The 26,996-nt window shown below is 48.1% G+C and overlaps 1 protein-coding gene across 2 annotated transcripts in view; it reads left to right on the forward strand.

The window, feature by feature from the left end:
- The window catches only part of C7 (complement C7), a 304,122-nt gene that overhangs the window by 191,505 nt on the left and 85,621 nt on the right, over positions 1-26,996 (forward strand). For both annotated transcript variants that reach the window (XM_069221437.1, XM_069221440.1), the window contains exons 10-11: positions 4,418-4,584; positions 9,593-9,821. In XM_069221437.1, the coding sequence (XP_069077538.1) occupies positions 4,418-4,584; positions 9,593-9,821 (396 nt within the window). The remainder of the gene's footprint in view (positions 1-4,417; positions 4,585-9,592; positions 9,822-26,996) is intronic.

Raw genomic sequence — 26,996 nt, forward strand, 5'->3', positions numbered from 1 at the left:
CGGCGGCGCTGCAAGCAGCGCCGCCATGGGGATTCCGACCCCCTTCCCGCCATCCTGGTCCTGGTGGTAAAAACTGCCAGGAACAGGACGGCGGGAACGGGTGTCGTGGGGCCCCTGGGGGCCTCTGCACTGCCCATGCCACAGGCATGGGCAGTGCAGGGGCCCCCTAACAGGGCCCCATTAAGATTTTCAGTGTCTGCAAAGCAGACACTGAAAATCGAGACGGGTGCCACTGCACCCGTCGCACACCAGCAACTCCGCCGGCTCCATTCGGAGCCGGCTTCATCGTTGCTGGGGCTTTCCCACTGGGCGGGCGGGCGGCCTTTTGGCGGTCGCCCGCCTGCCCAGCGGGAAAGTCAAAATGCCCGCCGCGATCATTTGACCGCGGTACGGTCTTTTGGCGGGCGGCGCCCGCCGCCCGCTTGGGTCGGAATGACCCCGTTGGTTTCCCATTTTAGCATCCATTTCTACTTGTGCCTATAGCAAACACTGTGGAACAAAACATCACTCAGGGCACATTATTTTGTTTGTTTAGTGAAAATCCACTTCTATTTACAGCTGTGAATTACTGATTTACACTCCTGTCAGTAACATTAAAATTTTCAGATAAATGTGATTGGTGAGTAAGAAAATTATGAATGGATATTGAATCATGACTTTTAGTGGAAAAAGAATTTCCACAGAAAAGAGGGAGGAACTATAACAAATGTGTGCCTCCAGGGCAGTGATGGGGGACCCAAAGATGTGGAAAATGTGAGACATACACCAGGACGAAACATAGGGAACTGCAATGATTCGCAACTCAAAACACAATTGCGATTCAAACAGCTGCCATTTAAGGAGAATTCTGTCATAATCTAAATACTGCGACTTCGATTTGGTTCATGATTTTCATACAGGTTTAAAAACAAGAGAACAGGGATGTAAGGCAGATTGATAGAGAGAAAGAGAGAGTCAAAGCTAAAATTGCACAGAAACAGAGTGCCAAGTGATGTGTGCAGCTGGGATCCACACAACATGAGTGGGCAATTGTGGCAGGTTGGCAGGTCTCTGGCTTGGGTTCAAGCAAGGCCCTGCAGCTGATTCCTGCTAACCATGGCCAAAGACCATAAGCTACGGGCAACAGTTGTTGGGTGAATAGGATGGGTTGGGCAGAGGATGAGGCTGCAGGATTTGGGTTGAAGGACGTGTGAGATGGGTGTTGACAATAAGGCAGGTGTATTAGAAAAAATAGCCATTCACTGAAAAAACACAGTTGAAAACTGATTTATAGCTCTGGCTGAAATACACAAAATTAAAGAAAATTCACCAGATATCGTATGCAACATACACAACTCAAGTTATGACTCACATTACCCACCTTCCACAAAAAAACATTTACAAAGCATTGGAAAAAAGATAATGAAACAAGAGTTAAACATAGTGGACAACATTAATTATTGCATGTGTTGTGTAGTAGATACTAGAGTACAGATGCAAATCAAAGTACTACAGTAGAAGAAAAGGTAGCAGTACTCGGGTATACCTAAGGGGATTGGTATTAGAGAATAGTAAAGTGAAGAAATTAAGTTAAAAAAACTAAATCTGTTTGTATGAGAATTGAGAAAGACCAGCCTGTATATAAGAAGAGGGATGAACAGACGCAGATAAAAAAAGAATGTTTCTGCATCCAAAAAACAGGTAAAAGAAACTGTGAATATGGAGGAATATGGAGGAAGAAGTGTAACAGAGATTACCCCTTTAAAAAGGACAAAGAGCTTATTTGATCTTGGAAAGAGTTTTTTTTCCAACATGATGGGCCTTGGCCTGGATGGATTTGACTTGCTTGGAATGCCATTTTTAGGAACAATGCAAAGAAACAGGTTTGGGTGAAGATTTCTCCAGAACAGGTGTTCTTCAGCAACTTTTTCTCCTGAAGCACATTCTTTAGGTTGACTTTGTTAATTTCTTCCATTGAATTAGCTGTGCTCAGTGATTATTTCACAACTAGGCAAGTGAATTCCCTACTAAACACAAGTGAATGTTCAATCCATTCCACCCCTGCCGAAATCTTCCCATATCTTCTGGGTCTGTGGCATCAGAGGATCTCCATCTAGTTTTGTTATCCTAAGGGATTCCTGAATAATTGTTTGAGGAAAATTTTATTTCATTAACCCAAAGTGGCTTCTTATGAACTGTCTACCAAATAGGTTACACTGTAGGCCTCATTACGATCCTGGTGGTCATGAGACCACCAGGGCCATGGTGGAGGTCGGACCGCCGCCAATGCAGCGGTCCGACCTCCAAATTACGACTGTGGCAGAGCCGCCATGGTTGGACCGCCGACACCTCCAGGGTACCGACAGCCCAACGGTCTCGGCGGTCTCAATCTGCCAGGGCAGCGCTGATTACGAGTCCCCTTTCCATGCAAAGGCTGGTGGAAAGGGGGTGCCGGGAGCCCCATAGTGTCCCATGCCCATGGCATAGGCAGGGCAGGGGGCCCCATGGACAGCCACCTTGCGCTTTCCACTGCCCAAATTACGGGCAGTGGAAAGCGTGAGAGGTGCTGCTGCACCCGCCGCACCGCCACATTGCTGCTGCCTCGATTACTAGCTGACGTCAATGTTAAGGCCCTGTTCACCGCAGGGCCTGTGGGCGGAAATGTTGTTTCCCGTCCACTGGCCCTGCGGTGAACTCATAATAGGGCCAGCAGGGTTCTGGCCATACTGGCAGTCAGGTGGCGGTACAGGTTTGGCGTGCGGATGAGGCCTATACCCAAATTATAGCAAAGACTACCACCAGGGATTACTGTGACATCTGATTGCTTTACTTGTTGAATGTGCTGGCTTCCTGAAAGAATCAAAAACATCAGCAAAAAATCTGGAAATAGGATGTCGGTGGCTGGCTGAAATCTGAAATGTTTTGAACTGGTAATAGGCTGTTTAAATTCTTGTCCACAACCTTAAGTTTTAATAGTTGGAAGTCTGGGGAAAGTGTGCTGGCAGATAGATAGAAATTGATTGTCAGTTTGGAACTTGATGCTGTCAAGAGGCAAAGTAAGTTCTACATTTCTAGAACTCTGAAGGGAAAGTCTTTTCTGCTGATTTTGCCATTTTTATAACCAGGTGGCACACTATGTGTTCCCTTCGATTGCTGCAAACATTCCTCCACAAAAAAGCCTCTCATTCTTTCTAGGCAAAATACACTTCCCCTGAATGCAATTCACAAACAACTGACAAGATGCATATGTTTGCAGCATGTCAGAAAAGTATACACTATTGGGGGAGGTGCTAGCAAAAATTTGCAATGCTACAGGCAAATATGATCCGGAATCAAATATGACCGGACATAGTAAGGAAATGTATAATGTATTTTTATTTTTTTAGCTGTTTTAATTACACCTTTACACATTGCACATATTTTGAAGAGTAATAGTCAGCCATAAGTCTTTTAATGGGTTCAGGAATTGGCAGACAACTATAATCTTGAAAAGCAACGTAATGCAAGTAATCCTTACAAACGTTTGAAACGTGTAATATACATGTGTAAAAGTTAATGTTTTGATATTAGGAATAACCTTTAAGGGAATGAAAGCACCCTATGATGAATAATGTAATTAGTTTGTTTTTATATCCATTGGATATGTATAATTGCTGTTCTTTGGTACCACACTGCCTAAACATAATTTACATAAATATATAAAACAAAAAGCTGAAGTGGATTTGATGAGAGTTGTTCATCCTTGGTTTAGCTGTGTGTCTATGTACTGCTACTCAGAATACAAAGGTCATTTGGGGTTGTTGATATTTTTAAAACGTGGGGGCATATTTTCAAGAAACTGGCGAAACAGTGCTGATGCGCCAATTTTCTTGTGTCTCCCCTGACCCACCTAACAACACCATGGGTGCTCCATATTTACAATAAGGTGCACTATGACGCATGTTAGGCCAATAGCGTCAACATTTTTAACGCTATTGTGGCGCTTTGCTGCACTAGCGTGAAAAATGTTGACGCTAGTGAGGCAAAGTGCAAGGAGGCCCATTGATTAGCATGGATGCATCACTTTAACGCCTGCTTTGAGCAGGCGTTAAAAATGACGCCAGAAATGGCACAGTGAAATATTGTAGATTTCACTTCACCATTTTTGCAGGCCTCCTAATGCCGGAATGCCCCCCTATACCTGGAGCAGGCATAATGCGCACAAGAGGTCGCAAAGTGGCGCAATGCATGCATTGTGCCACTTTGTAAGTATGGTGCAATGAAAATTTCCTCCTTCAGCCACATTAGCGTAACAAAATGAGGCTAGTGTAGCGCAAGAAGACGCTGGGGCTGTGTAAATATGGCCCTTGGTTTCACACAACGTATGTAAATGTAAATATGTATGAGAATTACAAACATTTAAATAATATATTTCTGTTTACTTTACATTGATTAATAGGATCAAGCAGCAACATAATTCGAGGTGACCCCTTGGTCCTGGGAGGTGAGGCCAAATTTGTTGCTGGCCTCAGTTATTTGGATTTAAATAATCCCGCTGGTAATGACGCCCGGTACGCTGCCTGGGCAGGATCTGTAAAGAATCTACCCAGTGTAATAAAACAGAAGGTAAGTTTCTGTTTGTTGTCACCCACCATTATCTACTGGTGGCCTAGAGAAATGTTTCATCACTCACTCTACTTCACTCTTCTTTCTCTTCTTTGATACTCCTACAATATCACAAACATCAAACAAAGCAAGTGCACCAATACAACTTTTGATATTCCTCTATCCCTAGCTGTGTCAGTATACCCTTAAAAAGAAACGTTCAGACATAAAAAAAAATGTAAATGCCATGAAATTTAGGGTCTCATTTACAACAACGATTACGATGCCCCACTTTGCTTGCTCCGTCCTGCACCCCCCTAGGACACCATGGTAGCGATCTATTTACAATACAGCGCACCATGGCACTTGTTAGCACATCTGTGTCAGAATTTCTGAAGCACTTGTGGCGCTTTGCTGGACTAGCATCAAACATTTGTTGCTGGTCCAGCAAAGCTCGGGGAAGCCCATTTAAAACAGACTAGCACCACCTTAACGTCTGCCCTCGAAAAAATTACGCTAGAATGACGCAGGGAAATCTTGTAGATTTTTCACTGCGACATTCCTGCGGGCCTCCTAGCCCTTTCATACATTATACCTGGCGCAGGTATAATGTGGCACAAGGCTTTACAGATGGCGCGGGGTGGGGGCCTGCTCTGCTTAGTATGGTTATAGAAATAAATATACAAGTATACGTAGCTGTATAGGAGAGTACAATATTTCTTGTAGTGGTTTTGGGCAAAACGCACTTCAAAACATAAACGTAAACAAGGAGTTAACTAAACCGTAAAGTAATCACATGGAAATTACAAAAATTCAACGACAGTTGAACATCACATACAAAGAATAAAATCAGAGGACTGATCATAGGTGGACGGGACATTGAAGCAATAAATATTTCAGTTCGCTTTTAGACATTTGATGGACAGGGTAGTCCTGATATCTGGTAGGATAAACGTCCAAACTTTGGACTCAGAGAATGATTGTTTCAAAGCGCATTTCGTTTTGAAAGAACGGATCCAGAGTAGGAGTCTAATCATTACCCTAAGGTTTATTCTCAAATGCAAAAGCTCCTTTTTTTAATTTTCCTTAGGGAAATTCAGAGTAAACAGTCAGGGTATAAAGTTTTCTGTTGGAAGGACATTTTCTCTTGAATGATGAATTGATTTATAAAAATGTATATTTCATTTTCATTTTCACAATCGATTCTGTTTTACCATACCCCCCAAAAAGTAGACAGTAACGCAGGTTTCTGATCCCAGAAGCGTGTATATTTCTAACTTTTTTGAATTCACAAAAGTTTTTCAGTTACTGCCTAGACGTACACCTGCAATACGTTTGAGAAATATCATTTTCATTTGGGAAACTAGCCACGTGTCTATTTTGAAAGCAGGACATTAGAAGCACATATGCAAACGTACGTGCTAATTTGTTTTTTCACATGGAGTAAAGCCATCTAGTACACCCCCACCATTTTGGTTTGTTACAGCAGAGGGGGAGTTGGTGGGGGTGGGAGGGAGTGGGGGGGAGGTCAGATATATGTTTGTGAATAATCACACTTGGGTACATTTGTGCATTTTTACAAACTCAAAACGCGCTCCCTCAATCACATGCGTTCCCACTCGTAGTTGTGTCCACACAAAAATATTTCTGTAAATAAATTCATTTATAAATGCAAAATAACTCTTTCTACTCCTATAAATATATTTGTTTGCATTTTTAAATCTGCCTCATATGTTAATCTTGAGAATAAATGTAGTAGCAGAAATATATCAATGGGGCTAGTTCCTGTGCAAAATACATTAAACATATCCGCAAGGGTATGCAATGCACCTTCTAAGCTACATAGGCCACTTACTGTCCAGCCTTATGTCTGAAAGAAACATGGTTTTTCCATTGTGTACAGGTAATGTAGGCTTGTGACCTACAGCTTAATGTTGCGACCCAAATAAATATGAATTTCTCAGGGTGACCATGTTACTGCCCCAACACAGGGCCTGATTATAAGTAAAGCAGAGCTGTATCCCTGGGTGAGATACTGCTTCACCTGATCACATGAGGTCCAGTGCCCCTGCATCCAGATTTACCAGGTGCAGGAACTACAGATCCAATTTTACTGACAAGCTTTTAAAATCGAGCGCTGATTGGTCAAGGGCCATGCACACCGGTGCAAATTGTCCCCTACCTAGCCTACTCCTATGGCATTGCCTGGATGATAACACCCTGGATACACAAACCTACCATATTCGGACTCCTTGCCCGCCCCTTGTCCACTGCCCCTTGACCCACAGACATTAGGGGCCAGATGTAGGTAGGAATGGAATTGCGACTCGCAAATTGCGAGTCTGAGCGAGTCGCAATTTGCGAGTTGCAATCCCATATGCAGGATGGTGTCCCTGACACCATCTGCGAATCGCAAGGGCGTCGCAAAAACCTACCTCATTAATATTAATGAGGTGGGTCGCAATTTGCGACCCCCTTGCGATTCCCTGCATTCACAGGGATGGTGGCCTGCTGGAGACAGACAGCAGACCACCATGTCTGTGACTGCTTTTTAAATAAAGCTGTTTTTTTTTTGGTATTACAGCCCGTTTTCCTTAAAGGAAAACGAGTTGCAATACACTCGTGAAAATGAAACCATTTGGTTTCTTTTTTTCAGAGCAGGCAGTGGTCCATAGCCATTCACAAAGGGTAAGGGGTCCCCTGGTGTGAGAAAGTAGCCTCTTTCTAGCCTTGTTAACCCCACTTTTGGCCTGTTTGTGAGTATATGTCAGGGTGTTTTCACTGTCTCACTGGGATCCTGCTAGCCAGGGCCCAGTGCTCATAGTGAAAACCCTATGTTGTCAGTATGTTTGATATGTGTCACTGGGACCCTGCTAGCCAGGGCCCCAGTGCTCATAAGTTTGTGGCCTATATGTATGTGTTCCCTGTGTGATGCCTAACTGTCTCACTGAGGCTCTGCTAACCAGAACCTCAGTGGTTATGCTCTCTCTGCTTTCCAAATTTGTCACTAACAGGCTAGTGACTAATTTTACCAATTCACATTGGCATACTGGCACACCCATATAATTCCCTAGTATATGGTTCTGAGGTACCCAGGGTATTGGGGTTCCAGGAGATCCCTATGGGCTGCAGCATTTCTTTTGCCACCCATAGGGAGCTCTGACAATTCTTACACAGGCCTGCCAGTGCAGCCTGAGTGAAATAACGTCCACGTTATTTCACAGCCATTTACCACTGCACTTAAGTAACTTATAAGTCACCTATATGTCTAACCTTCACCTGGTGAAGGTTGGGTGCAAAGTTACTTAGTGTGTGGGCACCCTATATTTATTTTTAGTACTTCTGTGTATTGTGTTTTCTTATGATATTGTGCATATGACACCAGTGGTATAGTAGCAGCTTTACATGTCTCCTAGTTCAGCCTAAGCTGCTTTGCCATAGCTACCTTCTATCAGCCTAAGCTGCTAGAAACACCTCTTCTACACTAATAAGGGATAACTGTACCTGGCACAAGGTGTAAGTAACTCAGGTACCCACTACAAGCCGGGCCAGCCTCCTACACCTGGGGACCCCTTCCCTTTTGCGAATGGGTTAGCACCCACTTCACATGGGTGCTAACTGCGAATTGCTTTGCGACCGCGTTCAAAGTCACAGAGCAATTCTGCATAGCGATGCGAATCGCAAATAGGAAGGGGAACAGCCCTTGATATTTTCAAGTCGCATTCCCATTTTGCGAGTCTGTACCGACTCACAAAATGGGAATGTGCATTGCGATGCGTGTTTTGCACGGTGCAAAAAAAAGTGCTAATTTCGCAGTTTGCGCCATGCAAAACGTTTCCTACATCTGGCCCTTGATCCTCCACCCCCTTTTGCTAAATGCTCTATGCAGGTGTTAAACAGTAGTTGAAAATTGTCCCTTACTTTGCTGGAATCGAGATCCTCATACAGACCTTTACTAAGTAAAACAAAATATACATGTTATTCCCCATTCTGGGTGGAATACCTCGTAATTGTAGGTATAGAGGAGGAAGTATGTGATGGGATTGATAATTCCAGCACTGGCAATTCCGGCCGTCCTGCACTGCTTGAAGGTCCAGATCGAATAAAAGCTCTAGTGATGTTGTAACCCATTATCTATTTTTTACGTACAGAGTAGATATAGGTATAAATCGGTACTTATATTGACTCCATATTATTGTCAACAATTTGTCAAATTAAGCATTTGTGGGGTGAAGAATAGTAAATTTGTACTTCCCTATATATGTCACGTTTACAGTCTGTTGGTAGTCGATGTTGCGAGGTGTGTAGTTGAAGGTCCTTAATGTAAATTGTTTGTCAGTTTCATATACATTTGGCCAAAGTTCAGGTCATTCCTCGCCAAGATGTCATAGTAGGACTCAGTGGCATAACAATAGCCGCCGCAGCCCGTGCGGTGTGGACGGGGCCAGCTTCAGGGGACCCCTTCAGCAGAGCACAGTCACTCACTGTGCACTGGCTGGCACTGTGCATGGCAGCCGACCCCTGGCCTGAGAGCTCCTGGATGGGTCAGGTGGGCCATCTCCATGTACCTTGCAGGGGTCCACTGGTAAGACTGGTGTTTGGGAGAACTTAGTAAATTTTGGGTAAATTGGGAGTGAATTCTATACTGCTCTTCAATGTGCGAGAAAAATGGTTTCGAGAGGCAGCAGATACCTTGGATAAATGGCAAAAGCGAGTAGGTTTCAGCTGGGATCCTGCAAGATTGAGGTGCGATCAATTAAATGCCAGGGCAAATAGGTGCACCTTTAAGAGTCTGCTAAATTTGAGAGAATCAGTTCCAGTTTGAGATCCAGACGTAATGAGCTACACATGGAGGCATCTGGGATACAGGTAATATTATTTGTGCTTCACTCTCTTTGTACATTTTCAGGGTTTAATAGTGGTTTTAAAGTTCAAACAAAATAAAAATGCAAACAAACAGGCTTTATTGTTAAAATTTCAATGACTTTGTTTTCAAAGGCCATTTAATTGAGTTAACTTCTTCCTGCAGATCACTCCGTTATACGAGTTGGTAAAAGAAGTAAGCTGTGACTCTGTGAAGAAATATTACCTGAAGCGGGCTATTGAAGAGTACATGAATGAAAAAGACCCATGTAAATGCAGACCGTGCAAGAACAATGGACAGGCGACCATAGTAGGATCCCAGTGTATCTGTTACTGTAAGCCATACACATTTGGCTCAGGTTGTGAATATGGATATCTTGTTCAGGATCAACCAGGTTAGTATATTCTGATCATTCTCTGTAAGGTTCAGCTTTTTTGGCACTCATGCCTTTCAGCAGTGGTGTTCACAACTCAGAGCTCTAGCAGTTGAACAAGATGAGTTGGTAAGATGGAAGTTGTCACTGGGCCCCAGGCTGCAAACCAAGTGGAGCTTGTTATTACTACATACAGCACCAGATTAATTTGCTCGATGCAATGAGTGAGATTTCTTAGAGCTGTAGTCCATAGTCTGGTGCTCTTCCTGGAGGCCTGGTTATGAAGACCTTACATCCTCTAAGGGATGCTGCATCCTCCAAGAAAGACAGTGAAACAGTCCAGTCAGATCCAGTTCCAGCTTGCATTCTGTTTTGACAGAAGCTTGAACATGAGAGTGAGGGCAACCGCCTTTCTGTCGGTCCTCTCCTTCAGTAAGGTGCATCTACTCTAGTGTTTGATCCTCATGGAAAATCTGGCCTATATGCTTAAAACCTACTTTTTCTGTACTCTCTAAACATTTAAATTCTTTTTGAGTGTTACAAGTTGCATGATTCATAATTTGGAAAGGTGCTGGAACAGCATTTTTATCTGTCAACACTAACTTTTAAAGCATAACTTATATTAATATTCACTTTTATGAAGAAAGAACCCCCAAGTGTACAACTGTGTGACAAAAGCATAGTTCTTCATCAAATGCACTGGGTTTTAGCCCGTGTTTGTAAACAAATGACACAAATGAGAAGTACTGTTCAATTAAATTGATGATTATTTGGTACAAACTATTAAAATGTTGGCCAAACCAAGCATATTGTTATATCAATTTTCCAGTAGCAAGAAGAGAGGGAAAGAGGGCAATAAAAAGGAAGGAACATGGAGAGCTGGAAGGACAGGGACAGAAGGAGAGAGAGTAAGAGAAAAAGTGTCCGAGGAGCTGGAAGGGAGAAATGAGAGGGAGAGACACATGGAACAGAGAGAGGGACGAGAGGCGTGAAGAGAGACAAAGAGAGAAATGTGTTGTGGAGAAGATTGAGGGCAAGACAAAAGGTGCAGGAAGAGAGCAGAGAAGAGGTTGGAGTAAAGAAAGGAACAAAGCTTGGAGGGAGATGGGAGAGTAATGAGGAGAGAAATAGGAAATGACGAGGAGGAGGGGGGAAATGAACGAAAGGGGAGGAGAAAAACAAAAGGAGATGAGGGATGGGAATGGGATGAAGAGACAAATGGGGAGATTAGAGAGATGTAGCGGTAGTAGAAAGGAAAGAAAAGGTAGGAGCAGTGGCGTAGCGTGGGTTGTCAGCACCCGGGGCAAGGCAAGTAATTTGCGCCCCCTAACCCGGGGCAAGGCAAGTAATTTGCGCCCCCTAACCCGTGGATTTAGTCTCTTCCAAGATGTTGCGCCCGGTGCGGCCGCCCCCCCCTGCACCCCCCACTCTACGCCACTGGGTAGGAGCCAAGGAAGGATATCCATTGCAGTGAGAAACTGACTCACTTGCAGTCATTTCAGATGGGGGTTTGAAGTGGGGATTTTGTTTTCGGGCTACACTAAATACAAATAGTGTGCAGACCGACCAATAAGTGAAGGAAGAGGCAAAATAAGTAGAGAAAAGACAGAAGAGAATACGGAATTAGATTTTATTGGCACTCTGAAAGAGTTGTAATAAAAGAGCACCTACAATTTGCGGTGCTGCAGGGTGCATACCTTGAAATTGGGGACACCCAACCATCAGTGAAAAAATCTGAAATGCGCCCTGTTTGACTGCGTTTCTCTGACAAAATTCTTGGGGCAAGTGGCAAATGTTGCATTAGTTGCAGGAAAATGTGGAATCACAAATTGTGCACAGACTCCTGTCCTTGCCCCATTCAGGGTCTGTGCCATGATAGGAATGAGATCAATTGGAATTTTGCTGGTCATTCAGCTTATATGGAAAATAGTTCCTTGTGTGTTTTATAAGTTATTACACTGCTGTGTTCAAAGGTCACATACTGAAATACAAAAAGCTATCAAGATAAAAACTTTTTAGCTTTTAAGCAAACAATATTAGCATTATTATCGTTTTTGTTTCTAAGAAGTTATTAGACCTTCTTCTTACTACTTCATATTTGTTTCAGACGTTTTGTCACTGCAGTAGCTGATTTCATAAAGAATAGGATTTTTGCAGCATAAATCTTTTCTGGATTCACATCATGTGCATTTTTCTGCCATCTAGTGGTTGGAGCTGGAATTCTTCAACTTTTTGTAGTCCTTCCTCTGTTTTTTGATTTTTGTAGTTGGGCATCAATGGATCTTCCCATTTGGTGCTTCCTGTGACTTCGTACCTCCTCCTCCAGAAGCTCCTACCCTTGATTGCCATCGTCAGATTCTTTTTTTTTCTCTTTTTCCATCATCTTGGTGGAGGTGGGTGGGTCACTTGTGAATCCAGAAAATTCTTCAAACTGCAAAACTATACCTACAGGTACGAAACTAATCGTTTTGCAGTGTGAATCTTTTCTGGATTCACATGCTGTGCATCAATTTTGTAGCAGTTTTGTTAGGTCGAGCGCACAAGTGCTTTGACCTGTTGTAAGTATTGTAGGGCTTTAACCACGCCCACCTTACACCCATCACTTTCATTTGTTCGTGGGCTTTGCCTTTAAAAAATCACTTGATGTCATTAGGAAATGCTACACGCTTCTCCCGCCTTGAGGCTGTTTTATCACGCCTTGCAGAGTTACAATTGCCAATATACTTCAGCATGGGCGAATTACTTTGTTCGATGTCATGTGTGGCTGTAGAGAGACGTGCTTTGCATAAGTCCACCATCTAGTGTTGGGCTCGGAGTGTTTCAAGTTGTTTTGTTCGAAGAATCTTTTCGAGTCACAGATTGAGTGACTTCTCCTCTCGGTGATACAGTGCATGAGCATCAAGTCCTTTTTTAGATTGTTTTCTCCACGCCGTCGGGTTCGGACACATTTCCTCTCAGCCCGGTATTCCTTGGTTCGGTCTATCCCAAACTCTTCCTTTCTGTCTTTCTCTCAGCGGCGGTATAGTATTTAGATTGCATTTTCCAAACGTAACATACTTGAACCGAATTCCTGCATCCACGCCCTTCCTGGGCCTACTCTTTCACATGCTGTCGGAATATGCAGGGCTGATGGAACAGACTCTATTTAGATTCTGTCTTCGATGCCACTCCAAATGTCCTCTTACCGATCAACACATGGTGTGTAACTTGGTCTTGTTCTGGGAACATTAAGAAGAGAACTGCAATGCTTGTAAGTCTTTTCAATCTAAGAAGAATCTCCAGGACCAAAGAGGGCGTCTGTTGGAGATGCCGTCGAAGACACCGGACGACACTCCCAACATTTACCAAGAGGAGCATGCCCAGGAGGAAATTGGACATCTGGCAGCCCTCTCTATTCAAGATTCTGAGTCGGACGTTGAATCTGACATCAAGAGTCAGCTGCTCACTGCAGCACAACATGTAAGTACACCAGCCCCAACTTCCCATCTAAAGACTTTGAAAAAAAAACATCTAAACTGGTCGTCGGTCCACCACTGCCTTCAAGCCATGATTGTATCTGAAATTTACATTTGAATGCCCTTCCCTCCGGCTCGGCACTGAAAATTGCCAAGATGTCTTTGGCATCGACCACAGACTCAACAGCATCCCACACAGTCTCAAGATCAAGTCGAATTTGTGATCTGAGCATTTCAGCTCTGAGACAGAAGCCTTCGACATCTGTTTCAGAGCCGACACCTTCCGTTTGACAAAAGGCTCCATTCCGAAAACTTCAGAATTGACGATGATAGCTTTGAAATACTCCACTCTTTCATCTGGAGCAGCTTCATCAGTACAGCCAATTCTGGAAGTAGTGGACACTCGTCAGCGCCTGCTCCACATACAAAAGGGAACAGGGAAAATAATGGCTTCTCCCTCTGTTTTAATTAAAAGCAGACTTACTTTTCAAGAGACATTGGGCTCTGCTCCTCCTCTGTCAAAAGCCTCCAAGGACAAATATAAGGCTGCAGTTCAGCCTCAGCCTTCTCCACCTCACTCTCCTGTACTTCCTCTTACTCCTCCACCACCACCACAATCTCCTACATCTTTCATAGAGCCACCATTTTCTCCAGAAGGGTCACTCCCACCTCATGGAGATGACTTAGGTGACATTCCACAGGATGTAGATCCACAGGATTTGTATGATCCAGATCTCATGCTCCCTAATGACCCTGACATGTACCCACCACAGCCTTCACCTCCTGAAGATGCAGCAGCATACAATCAGGTTATTGCGCAGGCAGCTGTGTCTCAGAAGGGCAAGTCATCTCAAACAACTCCATTAGATGTGTCCTTGATGCAGTGGATAGTGCTGCACTTCGTGTAAACACCAGCGTTATAATAAGAAGGCATGCTTTGCTGAGATGCTCAGGCTTCAAGCCAGAAATACAACATGCAGTTCTCAACATGCCTTTTGATAAAGAGTACTTGTTTGGTCAAGAAGTAGACACCACCATAGGCAAGCTGAAAAAAGATTCAGAGCCCTACTAACTACACTAAATAGGGGTAATTTTTATAGGCCACAATTTAGGGGAGGTTTCAAAGCATCATCCACTGAGCTTTCCACCTCCCAGACCAAACAGGGAACACACTTTTACAACAGAGGCTCCTTCAGATGCTCTTACAGGGGTGCAAATAATAAAGGCAGAGGTAAGGCGTCCACCTCTAGAGGTTCTGCCTCAAACACACACCAGTGACCGCTTACAGATTCCTCCAGCACACACCTCTCCAGTAGGGGGAAGAGTAGCAAATTGCTACCCCCAATGGTCCAATACCACAACAGATCAATGGGTTCTATCAATTATCTAAACTGGTTACTGTCTGGAACTCATCTCCACTCCTCCAAATATTCCCCCTCATGCTTACAAACCTCCACACAACCATCTAATTTGTTCTAAAGAAGAGGTACAATCCCTTCTTCTCAAAGGGGCTATAGAACCAGTTCCCCTGTCTCAACAAGGGTTAGGAGTATATTTCCTGTACTTCCTTATATCAAAGAAAGATGGGCCACTAAGATGTTATTCCCTTATTACAGCAAGGCTATTTCATGACAGCCTTAGATATCAAAGATGCTTATTTTCACATTCCCTTACATCCAGCACATCGCAAATACCTCAGATTTGTCAGTGCGGAAAAACACTATCAATGCAAGGTCTTACCATTCGGGGTAACAACCGTTCCCAGGGTATTCTCAAAAAGTCTAGCAGTAGTTGCCACATTCTTCAGAAGACAAAATATTCATGTCTTCCCATACTTGGACGACTGGCTCATCAAAGCCAATACCATCCAACAATGTCATAATTATACTCAGTTACAGTAGACCTTCTATACACTCTGGAATTTACAATCAACTTTCTCAAATCCCATCTCCAACCCTAATAAATACAGCCTTAACTGCTAACAATTCTCAATACTCACTCAGGGTTGGCAAATCCAAACCCAGCCAGGATTCAAGCTTTCCAAACTCTTATGTCTCAGTTACAGGAGATCCACACTTACACATTGAGACTAGTGATGCAGCTATTAGGGATGATGGCTTCCTGCATTGCCATCGTTCCTCATGCCAAACTACACATGCGCCAATTACAGCAGTGCCTATCTCGTCAGTGCTCTTAGTCACAGGGTCATCTCCAGGATCTAGTGTTGTTGGACCGCCAGACTCACCGTTCTCTGCAATGCTGGAATCCCACCAACCTTTTCAAGGGGCACCCCTTTCAAGATCCTGTGCAACAGATCATGCTCACTACAAATGCATCACAGATAGGTTGGAGAACTCACCTCAACAACCTTACAATACAAGGCAGATGGGATCCCACCTGAACAACCTTCAATATCAACTTCTTGGAGTTACTAGCAGTCAAGGTGGTTCTAGTCTGTACAGAAAACATGACAACCATGTGTTATCAGCAGAAACGGCGGGGACACTCGTCTCAATTGTCCCTTCTTGCTCAGACATTTTGGAAATGGGTAATTCACCATCACATTCACTTACTGGCAGAATATCTCCCAGGTATGGACAACTAGTTTGCAGACCTCCTAAGTAGCATGCAGCAACAAGTCCATGAATGGGAACTTCACCCACAAGTACTTCACCAATACTTTCACCTGTAGGGAACTCCAGAAGGAGACCTCTTCGCCACCGCAGAAAATTCAAAATGCCAAAACTTTGCATCCAGATATCCACACCTGCAGTCTAAGGTCAATGCTCTATGGATGAATTTCGTTAGGGATATTTGCTCATGCTTTTCCGACTCTCCCACTCATTCAATTTCTGGTTTGCAAACTGAGACAAAAATCACTCACCATGATACTTGTAGTTCCCACGTGGGCACGTCAGCCTTGGTACACAGTACTGTTGGATCTGTCTGTGGTTCCCCCCAGAAACTTCCCAACAGACCAGACCTTCTGACTCAAAAACAAGGGCAAAACAGACATTTAGAGCCCAAAACACTCAATCTTGCGATATGGCTCATGAAGTCATGGAGTCTGGTTATTTACAGCTCCCCTCTGAATGTATGGCCATTCTTAGAGAAGCACGTAAACCTACAACTAGACAGTGTTATGCTGCAAAATGAAAACGTATTGTTTGCTACTGTCAACCTAAGCACATTGATCCATTCAAAGCATCAGTACAAGACATTGTTTGTTACCTGCTACAGTCACAAAAGTGAAATTTAGCATACTCATCTATTAAACTTCATTTAGCAGCTGTAGCTGCTTACCTCCAAAATAGGCAACATATTTCTTTATTCAGAATTCCATTAATCAAAACCTTTATAGAAGGCCTTAAAATAGTCATTCCACAAAGGGTTCCTCCGGCACCGATATGGAACCCTAATGTTGCCCTTACTACACTCATGGGTCCACATTTTGAACCGATGCACACCTGCTCTTTGCAATTTCTTACATGGAGAGTTGTCTTTTAAGTGGCCTTCCCTAAGATGTGTAAGTGAAATACAAGCTTTCACTTTAGAAAAACCTTCCTTACAAGTTCATAAAGATAGGAACAAATTGGCCACAGCACACAGAATATATTGTCCAATCATGTGGTGAGGATAAAGAATCCCTGGTGGTGCGTTGAAGGTTTAGAGGAAGTATGAGGTAAAGAGAAATCTTGAGTCTTGTTAGTAGATGGTGTCTTTATTTGTGGATATTAGAAATCATAATGTCATCATAGATATACAGCCAACACAAGTGACTTCATCAAGGCTGGGCCGTCCGGCCAGAGTAGTAGATAATAATCAGCTAAGTAGGCTAAAATAAGGAAAAGAAGATCTTATTGGGATAGTGAAACTAAGAGTAGTATAGCTGCCCGAGCAGCAGCAGGTGAGTTGGGTGTTGAGCACGTGGGTTGAAACAGGTATATGAAGCCCTGATAAGCCTTGAGTCAAACCTGATCAACGTCGGATGTAGAGGCGCGGTACGTCGTCTTGGAGCGCTCCAAATAAAGACAATTTGTTCCAATTTTGTCCTTGGGTACTCTGATACCCGTGTTTGTGCCTTCTGGGTAGTAGGGCACTGGGCCTGCACCAGACTTTGCTTTATCTCATATACCTGTTAAAAACTATTGTTGTACTGCCTAGAAGTGCGGCACCATTCACCCTTACTACCCTTGTGTTTCTTTAAGTTCATAAAGATAGTTTAGTCCTTAAGATAAACCCTACATTTCTTCCAAAAGTAGTTTCACCATTTCACATTAACCAATCAGTTTAGTTACCTGTTTTTTTCCACAGCCAGACTCAGTTGCTGAAAGAGCTCTGTACACACTAGGGGGGTCATTTTGACCTTGGCGGACGGCGGAGGCCGTCCGCCAAGGTACCGCCGCTGAATGACCGCACCGCGGTCAAAAGACCGCAGCGGCCATTCAGACATTTCCTCTGGGCCGGCGGGCGCTCTCCAAAAGAGCGCCCGCCGGCCCAGAGGAAATGCCCCTGCAACGAGGACGCCGGCTCAGAATTGAGCCGGCGTAGTTGCAGGGGTGCGACGGGTGCAGTTGCACCCGTCGCGTATTTCAGTGTCTGCTTAGCAGACACTGAAATACTTTGCGGGGCCCTCTTACGGGGGCCCCTGCAGTGCCCATGCCATGGGCATGGGCACTGCAGGGGCCCCCAGGGGCCCCGCGGCACCCACTACCGCCATCCTGTTCCTGGCGGGAGACCCGCCAGGAACAGGATGGCGGTAGGGGGTGTCAGAATCCCCATGGCTGCGGAGCGCGCTCCGCAGCCATGGAGGATTCACAAGGGCAGTGGTAAACCGGCGGGAGACCGCCGGTTTACCCTTTCTGGCCGCGGCTGAACCGCCGCGGTCAGAATGCCCTCGGGAGCACCGCCAGCCTGTTGGCGGTGCTCCCGTGGTCGGTGACCCTGGCGGTCACCGGCCGCCAGGGTCAGAATGACCCCCTAGATGTTAAAAGAGCTCTTACGTATTACATTGATAGACAAAAGTACTTTCTCTCCCTAAAAAGAACCTTGATCAACAGAGTTATTTTGACATTTTTACATTTATGCACCTTGTGATCTGCCTAGTACAGGTGCTTTGCAGCAGGTATGTTAACCCTCTGCGCAACCTTATGATGCCTCCAAGCTTCCACCAGACAAAAAAGTACGTTCTCTCTCCAGAAAAGAATGTTTATTGCCAGAGTTATTTTTACATTTTTACATTACATGCATCACAAATCAGTTTGTGATTTGCCTAGTACCTGTTCTTTGCAACAGGCACATTGACCCTCTGCGCTACCTTATAATGACTTCAGGCTTCCACTAGACAAAAGTAAGTTCTCTCTCCAGAAAGAACATTAATCGCCAGAGGTATTTTGACATTTTTATGTTATATGCACTTTAATCTGCCTAGTACACGTTCTTTGCAGCAGGCACATTAGCCCTCTGCGCTACCTTATGATGACTCCAAGCATCCACTAGACAAAAGTATGTTCTCTCTCCAAAAAGAGCATTGATTGCCAGAGTTATTTTGACATTTTTACATTATATGCACTTTGTGGTTTGCCTAGTACAAGTTATTTGCATCAGGCACATTGACCCTCTGCACTACCTTATAATGACTCCAAGCTGTCACCAGACAAAAGTACATTCTGTCTCCAGAAGAACATAAATCGCCAGAGTTATTTTGACATTTTTACATTACATGCACTCTGTGATGTTTTTTGCAGCAGGCATAGTAACCTTATGCACCAACTTAAAATGAGGCCAAGCTTTCACTAAATAAAACTATGTTGTCTCTCTGGAAAGAAAATTAATCACCAGAGTAATTTTGCCATTTTTACATTATATACACTTTGTGATCTGCCTAGTACACGTTCTTTGCAGCAAGCATATTAACCCTCTGCGCTACATATAGCCTGATATTGCTTTAAAAGTTGCCTCAGTATTTAGGGGGTCATTCTGACCCTGGCGGTCGGTGATAAAGCGGCGGCCAACCCGCCAACAGGCAGGCGGTAAAAAAAAAGGAATTCTGACCCTGGCGGGAACCGCCAACACAGCCCGCTACTTTAACACTCCGACCGCCACGGCGGGACAGACAAACAGCGTGGGGGTCACCGCCAACAGGCAGGCGGTAGACAATGTACCGCCCACCCTATCACAACTCACCAATCCGCCACCTTTTCCGGGGCGGGAGCCCCGCCGATAAAAACACGGCGGAAACAGACTACGAACGGGAAAACGCTCACCTATACACACTCCACGAGGAATCTGGACAGCATGGAACCCAAATTACACATCCTACCAGCTATTGTCTACCTGCTCATCTACCAGGAGTACGAACGCCGGCGCAGACGACAACGGTGAGTACTGCACCTACGACACAGGCGAGGGGGGAGGAGGAAATCTTACGGGCACACACATGCGCCATACACCCAGCCCCCCACCACAAATACCTACACCCCAATGCCGAGCAACAAGTCAGAGTGACACCACCCAAACCCCCCGGAATAATGCAAAGACACAATTAAAATGATCTATAAAATATATGTATAAATAGCTCCGTTGAAGGTATGGGAAATATGCTATATAAAAGATACAAAAATAAGGAATGAACACAGTCAACAATATATACATAGGCAATAAGTCCTGCACATTCCGTCAAAGTTCCATAGTCCGTGGGCCAATGTGCACAAACACATGGGCAAAGCCCACACAGGAGACCAGATACCATTGGAGAGAACACTGCTGGGGCATCAGATGATAAAACTACAGGCACCTCAGGGGGAAGGGAAGGGGGGGCACCTCAGCCACATGAGTCCACGACGCCAGATCCACGAGGGGCCTCCATGCCCACTGTCCCATCCTGGGGAGTGCAAAGCCACAGTCTCACAAGTCTCTACAGTGGGTGGCTTGCCCACTGTACCATCCTGGGGAGTGCAAAGCCACAGTCTCTCAAGTCCCTACAGTGGGTGGCTTGCCTACTGTCCCATCCTGGGGAGTGCAAAGCCACAGTCTCTCAAGTCTCTACAGTGGGTGGGTTGCCCACTGGACCATCCTGGGAAGTGCAAAGCCACAGTCCATCAGATGGATTACCGACTCCACTGTTAATGGAGGAGGCATGGTGCCCAGAGTGCTTCCTGAAGCCCTGCTCGACACAGAACCGGCACTGTCAATGGGCCAGCGGTGCTTGAGATGAAGGCCCCAGCGGAGCGGTGCTTGAGATGAAGGGCCCAGCGGAGCGGTGCTTGAGATGAAGGGCCCAGCGGAGCGGTGCTTGACAGGAAGGGCCCAGCGGAGCGGTGCTTGAGATGAAGGGCCCAGCGAAGCGGTGCTTGAGATGAAGGGCCCAGCCGAGCGGTGCTTGAGATGAAGGGCCCAGCGGAGCGGTGCTTGAGACGGCGGGGCCCAGCGGAGCGGTGCTTGACAGGAAGGGCCCAGCGGAGCGGTGCAGAGACGGCGGGGCCCAGCGGAGCGGTGCTTGACAGGAAGGGCCCAGCGGAGCGGTGCTTGAGACGGCGGGGCCCAGTGGAGCGGTGCTTGAGATGAAGGGCCCAGCGGAGCGGTGCTTGAGATGAAGGGCCCAGCGGAGCGGTGCTTGAGATGAAGGGCCCAGCGGGGCGGTGCTTGACAGGAAGGGCCCAGCGGAGCGGTGCTTGAGACGGCGGGCCCAGCGGAGCGGTGCTTGAGATGAAGGGCCCAGCGGAGCGGTGCTTGAGATGAAGGGCCCAGCGGAGCGGTGCTTGAGATGAAGGGCCAAGCGGAGCGGTGCTTGACAGGAAGGGCCCAGCGGAGCGGTGCTTGAGATGAAGGGCCCAGCGGAGCGGTGCTTGAGATGAAGGGCCCAGTGGAGCGGTGCTTGAGATGAAGGGCCCAGCGGAGCGGTGCTTGAGATGAAGGGCCCAGCGGAGCGGTGCTTGACAGGAAGGGCCCAGCGGAGCGGTGCAGAGATGGCGGGGCCCAGCGGAGCGCTGCTTGAGATGAAGGGCCCAGCGGAACGGTGCTTGAGATGAAGGGCCCAGCGGAGTGGTGCTTGAGATGAAGGGCCCAGCGGAGCGGTGCTTGAGACGGTGCTTGAGATGAAGGGCCCAGCGGAGCGGTGCTTGAGATGAAGGGCCCAGCGGAGCGGTGCTTGAGATGAAGGGCCAAGCAGAGCGGTGCTTGACAGGAAGGGCCCAGCGGAGCGGTGCTTGAGATGAAGGGCCCAGCGGAGCGGTGCTTGAGATGAAGGGCCCAGCGGAGCGGTGCTTGAGATGAAGGGCCCAGCGGAGCGGTGCTTGAGATGAAGGGCCCAGCGGAGCGGTGCTTGACAGGAAGGGCCCAGCGGAGCGGTGCAGAGACGGCGGGGCCCAGCGGAGCGCTGCTTGAGATGAAGGGCCCAGCGGAGCGGTGCTTGAGATGAAGGGCCCAGCAGAGCGGTGCTTGAGATGAAGGGCCCAGCGGAGCGGTGCTTGAGATGAAGGGCCCAGCGGAGCGGTGCTTGAGACGGCGGGGCCCAGCGGAGCGGTGCTTGACAGGAACGGCCCAGCGGAGCGGTGCAGAGACGGCGGGGCCCAGCGGAGCGGTGCTTGACAGGAAGGGCCCAGCGGAGCAGTGCTTGAGACGGCGGGGCCCAGCGGAGCGGTGCTTGAGATGAAGGGCCCAGCGGAGCGGTGTTTGAGATGAAGGGCCCAGCGGAGCGGTGCTTGAGATGAAGGGCCCAGCGGAGCGGTGCTTGAGATGAAGGGCCAAGCGGAGCGGTGCTTGACAGGAAGGGCCCAGCGGAGCGGTGCTTGAGATGAAGGGCCCAGCGGAACGGTGCTTGAGATGAAGGGCCCAGCGGAGCGGTGCTTGAGATGAAGGGCCCAGCGGAGCGGTGCTTGAGATGAAGGGCCAAGCGGAGCGGTGCTTGAGATGAAGGGCCCAGCTGAGTGGTGCTTGAGACGGCAGGCCCCTGTTCAGCGGTGCTTGTCCCGGCGGGCCCCTGTTCAGCGGTTCTTGTCCCGGCAGGCCCCTGTTCAGCGGTTCTTGTCACGGCGGGCCCCTGTTCAGTGGTTCTTGTCCCGGCGGGGCCCTGTTCAGCGGTGCTCCTCCCGGCGGGGCCCTGTTCAGCGGTGCTTGTCCTGTGTGTCTAGGGAGCCAGACCTGGGCAAGACTTCCCGCTCATTCGCCACCTGAACTTGCGGTTGCGGGGCCCTCCTGTGATGGAGTCCTGGGCCCGTGGGTGTCGTCCGTCACAACCGGAATGGGGCTGGTGGGGCCCTCCTGGGCAGCTCGCCTGCTGCCTGACTTCTCCGCCCTGCTGCCCTTGCCCTCCTTCGCTGAAGCTATGTGGCCCTTGCCTCCCTTGGATGATGTGGCAGGTGACGGGGCAAGGCTACTGTCCTTGGTGGCAGCCGTCTCAGTCTTGTCGCGCCGGGCCTTTTTCTTTTTTGCCCTCTTCCCAGGGTGTGGGCTGGCTGTCCCCTTGCTGCTGCCCGATGTTCCTGCCCTAGGATCTGGTGGACTCCAATAGCCCTGCACTATGGTCACAGTAGATGCAGGGCTGGTGGTGGCTGAGGTGCTTTTTTTACTCTTACCAGATGGAGGGGGTGGGTCAGTGATTGGAACGAGCTCAAGGTTGGAAAGGAAAAGGACTTTGGAAGGACAGGGACGGGTAGGTGTAGTGGGTATGGGAGTGGAGGAAGAGGATGTGGTTGTAGGAGAGTCAAGTGTGCTGTCTTTGGGTGCAGGTGCTTGTGACGGAGGCTGTCGTGAGGTGGATGGCTGTTGGGTGGGTGGCTGCCTGCGTTTGTGTGGTTTGGAAGAGGGGGTGACAGACACACTGGGAGAGGACACAGGGGACGTGTAAATGGCAGTGGGGGTGGTGACTGCACGTGTGCGGACTGTAATGGAGGGTGTGCTGGTGATGGAAGTACTGGCTGATGGTGGTGTGCATGCAGGTGTGAGTGGAGACGTCACAGGAAGGGAGGAGGGAGATGAGGAGGTGGGGGACACAGAGGTGGTAGTGACTGTTGGCATGTCTGCATCTGGATGTTGCTTGGGTGAATGCTTGTGGGATCTGTGGTGCTTATGTCTGGATGAGCTACCCTTGGGTGTAGAGGTGTGTGCAGGCTGGTCTGATGGTGTGGATGGGATAGGCAGAGGAACAGGAGACTGGGACTGGGTGGAGGGAGTCAGAAGAGGGAGGCTGGAGACAGGGACAATGGCTGCCGTCAGTGCTGAGGCCAGAGCGTTGAACGATCGCTGATGGGCAGCCTGACCCGAATGAATGCCCTCCAGGTATGCATTGCTCCGATGCACCTCCCTTTCTACACCCTGGATGGCATTCAAAAGGGTAGACTGCCCAACAATGAGTGTCCTGAGGAGGTCAATGACCTCCTCACTGAGGGCAGCAGGGGTAACTGGGGCAGGGCCTGAGGTGCCTGGGGCGAAGGAGATGCCCACCTTCCTGGCCGAGCGGGCATGGAGCGAAGGCTGAGGGGCTGCTGGGAGGGCGGGGCTGGTGCGCTGGGCGGCAGCTGTACCTGTTGTGGCGGTGGGCACGGATGTTGCCGCCACCGCTAGGGAGCTCCCTTCCGAGGACGTGTCGGTGTCGCTGATGTCTCCACGGGTCCCCGTTGTGGAGCTCCACTCGCCCTCCGTCTCACTGGTGTACTCGGAGTCTGTTGTATGGCCCTCCGGGGCCATGTGAGATGCAGCTCCCTCGTGCGCCGATGCCACTTCTCCTCCGCCTGATGATGCTAATGCACACATGAACAGGAAGACAAAGAAAATGGGGGGGGGGAGAAATGAAGACAGGTTGAGTGCATGCATTGGCAACACCGTTGTCGGAGAGGACAGACACAGAAGCCCCCTGAACTAGGCTGCGCAATCGAGGTACACTACCCAGTTATTGTGACTAGGCCTACAGGTCTATGGACGACAAATGCACACATGGGTGAGGCCGGACCATGGATAGCTGTACTTGGCACCCTACAGAGGTGGGGGGCGGGGCACAGGGCCGTGCCTAACGGAGGGGCGTAGCCTACAGAATGCGCCCTGGCCTGGAGATAGCCACAGCCCTCCTCCCCCACCCAGACACCTTCACTGCGCGCAAAGATAGCAGAATGTGCTGATACTCACCCCCTTGTGTCTGCTGTGATGTCCTCACGCGCCCATCCAAATCGGGGTAGGCCACCGCCAGGATCCGGGACATTAGGGGGGTCAATTGGTGGCTGGCACCCCTCCTACGTTGGGAGGCCATCCCCAGCAGAGACTCGGTGGTCTTTCTGGTCCCGCGGCGGATGTCCTCCCACCTCTTTCGGCAGTGGGTGCCCCGTCTGTTGTGGACCCACAGGGCCCGGACGTCCTTGGCGATGGCACGCCAAATGTCGATCTTCTGATGGGCGCTGACCTATGTGACATGTACAGGGTGGTAAAGGAAATCGCATCAGTTTTCTTCCTGGTCAATGTGAGTGGCCCCCCCCTCCCCAACCTTGCCATGTGGCACATGCTCTCATCTTTCGTGCGTTGCACTCCTCATTCGCTCCCCTCCCCACCATCTTACATACACCCCACTCAACACAGGCATAGCCCATTCAACGTGCACCCTGTGTACTAACCTGTTGGTCTGGAGGACCGTAGAGTAGCGCATACTGGGGCAGGACCCCATCAACAAGTGTCTCCAATTCTTCGGAAGTGAAGGCAGGGGCCCTTTCCCCAGTCGCAGCAGCCATTGTATCTCCCAGACCGAGGTCACAGCAGCACTTGCAGTATAGGTCCTCTCCTGTGGATGATCAGGTCTCGAGTGATTAATCAGATAGAAAATGGCGGTCACGCCCGCGGCGGTGCGTACCGCGGCGGTGCGTACCGCGACCGCCGGCGCACATCGTCATTGGCTCCTGAGACCCATAGGGTTCAATGTTAACCAATGCTGCTTTGCGCCGCGGTCTTCGACCGCCTACCGCCATGGTGTGCCACGCCAGCGCAGTGACCTCACATCCCACTGTCACACTTCACAGGTCAGGCAGCCGCCATTTCAAGGGCCCACATGGCATGATTTCTACTGCGTCACACAGGCCTAGGCCTTGCATTGCCACTCATACAAGCCTTTCAATGCATAGCGATTCGTGTACTGTGCAAGCTGTGTGAACAAACCTGTGGGATGCTTGACTCTGTGCTCCATGTTGTCCTTCCTAGGCACCGTCCGCTGGGACTTGCGAGGAGAAGGATGAATCCTCCTGTGTACCGACCGCTGGTGGACCTGTCGACAATGGAAGAACGACATATCATACTTACATACAGGCTTGACAGAGCAACTATACATGAACTATGTGCCCAGCTGGAGCCAGACCTGATGTCCCCCATCCGCCAACCCACAGGGATTCCCCCTCTGGTGCAGGTTCTGTCAGTACTCCATTTTTTGGCAAGTGGGTCTTTTCAGACAACAGTGGCCATATCATCTGGGATGTCTCAGCCTATGTTTTCTAAGGTTTTGTCCAGAGTGTTGTCTGCCCTGATGAAATACATGCAGAGCTACATTATTTTCCCTGAGGTGGGCGAATTGGCTACAGTGAAGGGTGATTTCTATGCCCTTGGACATATCCCCAACATCATTGGTGCCATTGATGGGACCCATGTGGCTTTGGTTCCCCCAAAGAAAGTGAGCAGGTGTACAGAAACAGAAAAAGTTATCATTCGATGAATGTCCAGGTGGTCTGTTTGGCTGACCAGTACATCTCCCATGTAAATGCCAAGTTCCCTGGGTCAGTGCATGACGCGTATGTCATGCGAAATAGCAGCATCCCTTATGTGATGGAACAGCTACAGAGACACCGTGTGTGGCTAATTGGTGACTCTGGTTACCCCAACCTGTCGTGGCTACTGACCCCAGTGAGGAATCCCCGGACCAGGGCAGAGGAACGGTACAATGAGGCCCATGGGCGAACTAGGAGGATCATAGAAAGGACCTTCGGGGTCCTGAAGGCCAGGTTTAGGTGCCTGCATATGACAGGGGGATCCCTCATGTACTCACCAAAGAAGGTGTGCCAGATCATCGTGGCCTGCTGTATGCTTCACAATCTTGCATTGCGACGCCAGGTGCCTTTTCTGCAGGAGGATGGTCCAGATGGTGGTGTTGTAGCAGCTGTGGAGCCTGTGGAGAGTGAAGAGGAGGAAGACGACGGGGACGACACGGACAACAGGGATACAGTCATCCAACAATATTTTCAGTAGCACACAGGTAAGAATCAGCCACCCCATTTTACATTTACTTAAGGCCTCATGCGTCTCCACTGTCTCTGTTTCCCCCCAGTTCTTGTTAACTGATTTGTGACTTTCCCTTCCCTTTTCAGAGCTGTATGACCCACTGCCTGACTTCAGCTTTGTTTGCCCATGGACTAAAGCTTATTGAAATTGGTATGTTGTCATCACAAAGTAACTGGACATTATTGCACCGTTATGTGTAATACATTTGTTAAGAATACAAGCAGACTCCTGTTTTTTTAAGTGCAATAAGTGATTTATTTTAAGTGCTACATATAGGTACATGATTGGGAAACGGTGATGGGTGGGGGTGGAGTAATGTCCATGGCAGAGTCCAGTTCTCGGTCGCACAGGTGCATTGTCCATATGCCTGGGAAAGGATGGAGCAGGGGCAGTTCAAGGTTGGACAGAGTGACAATGTGGGACAGTGGGATGACATCAGGGGGTATCTTAGGATGGCGGGGGTCTTGCAATCCTACTCTGTCTTCTTGTGAGATCT

This window comes from Pleurodeles waltl, chromosome 1_1 (genome assembly GCF_031143425.1).
Source record: "Pleurodeles waltl isolate 20211129_DDA chromosome 1_1, aPleWal1.hap1.20221129, whole genome shotgun sequence".
Classification (NCBI taxonomy): domain Eukaryota; kingdom Metazoa; phylum Chordata; class Amphibia; order Caudata; family Salamandridae; genus Pleurodeles; species Pleurodeles waltl.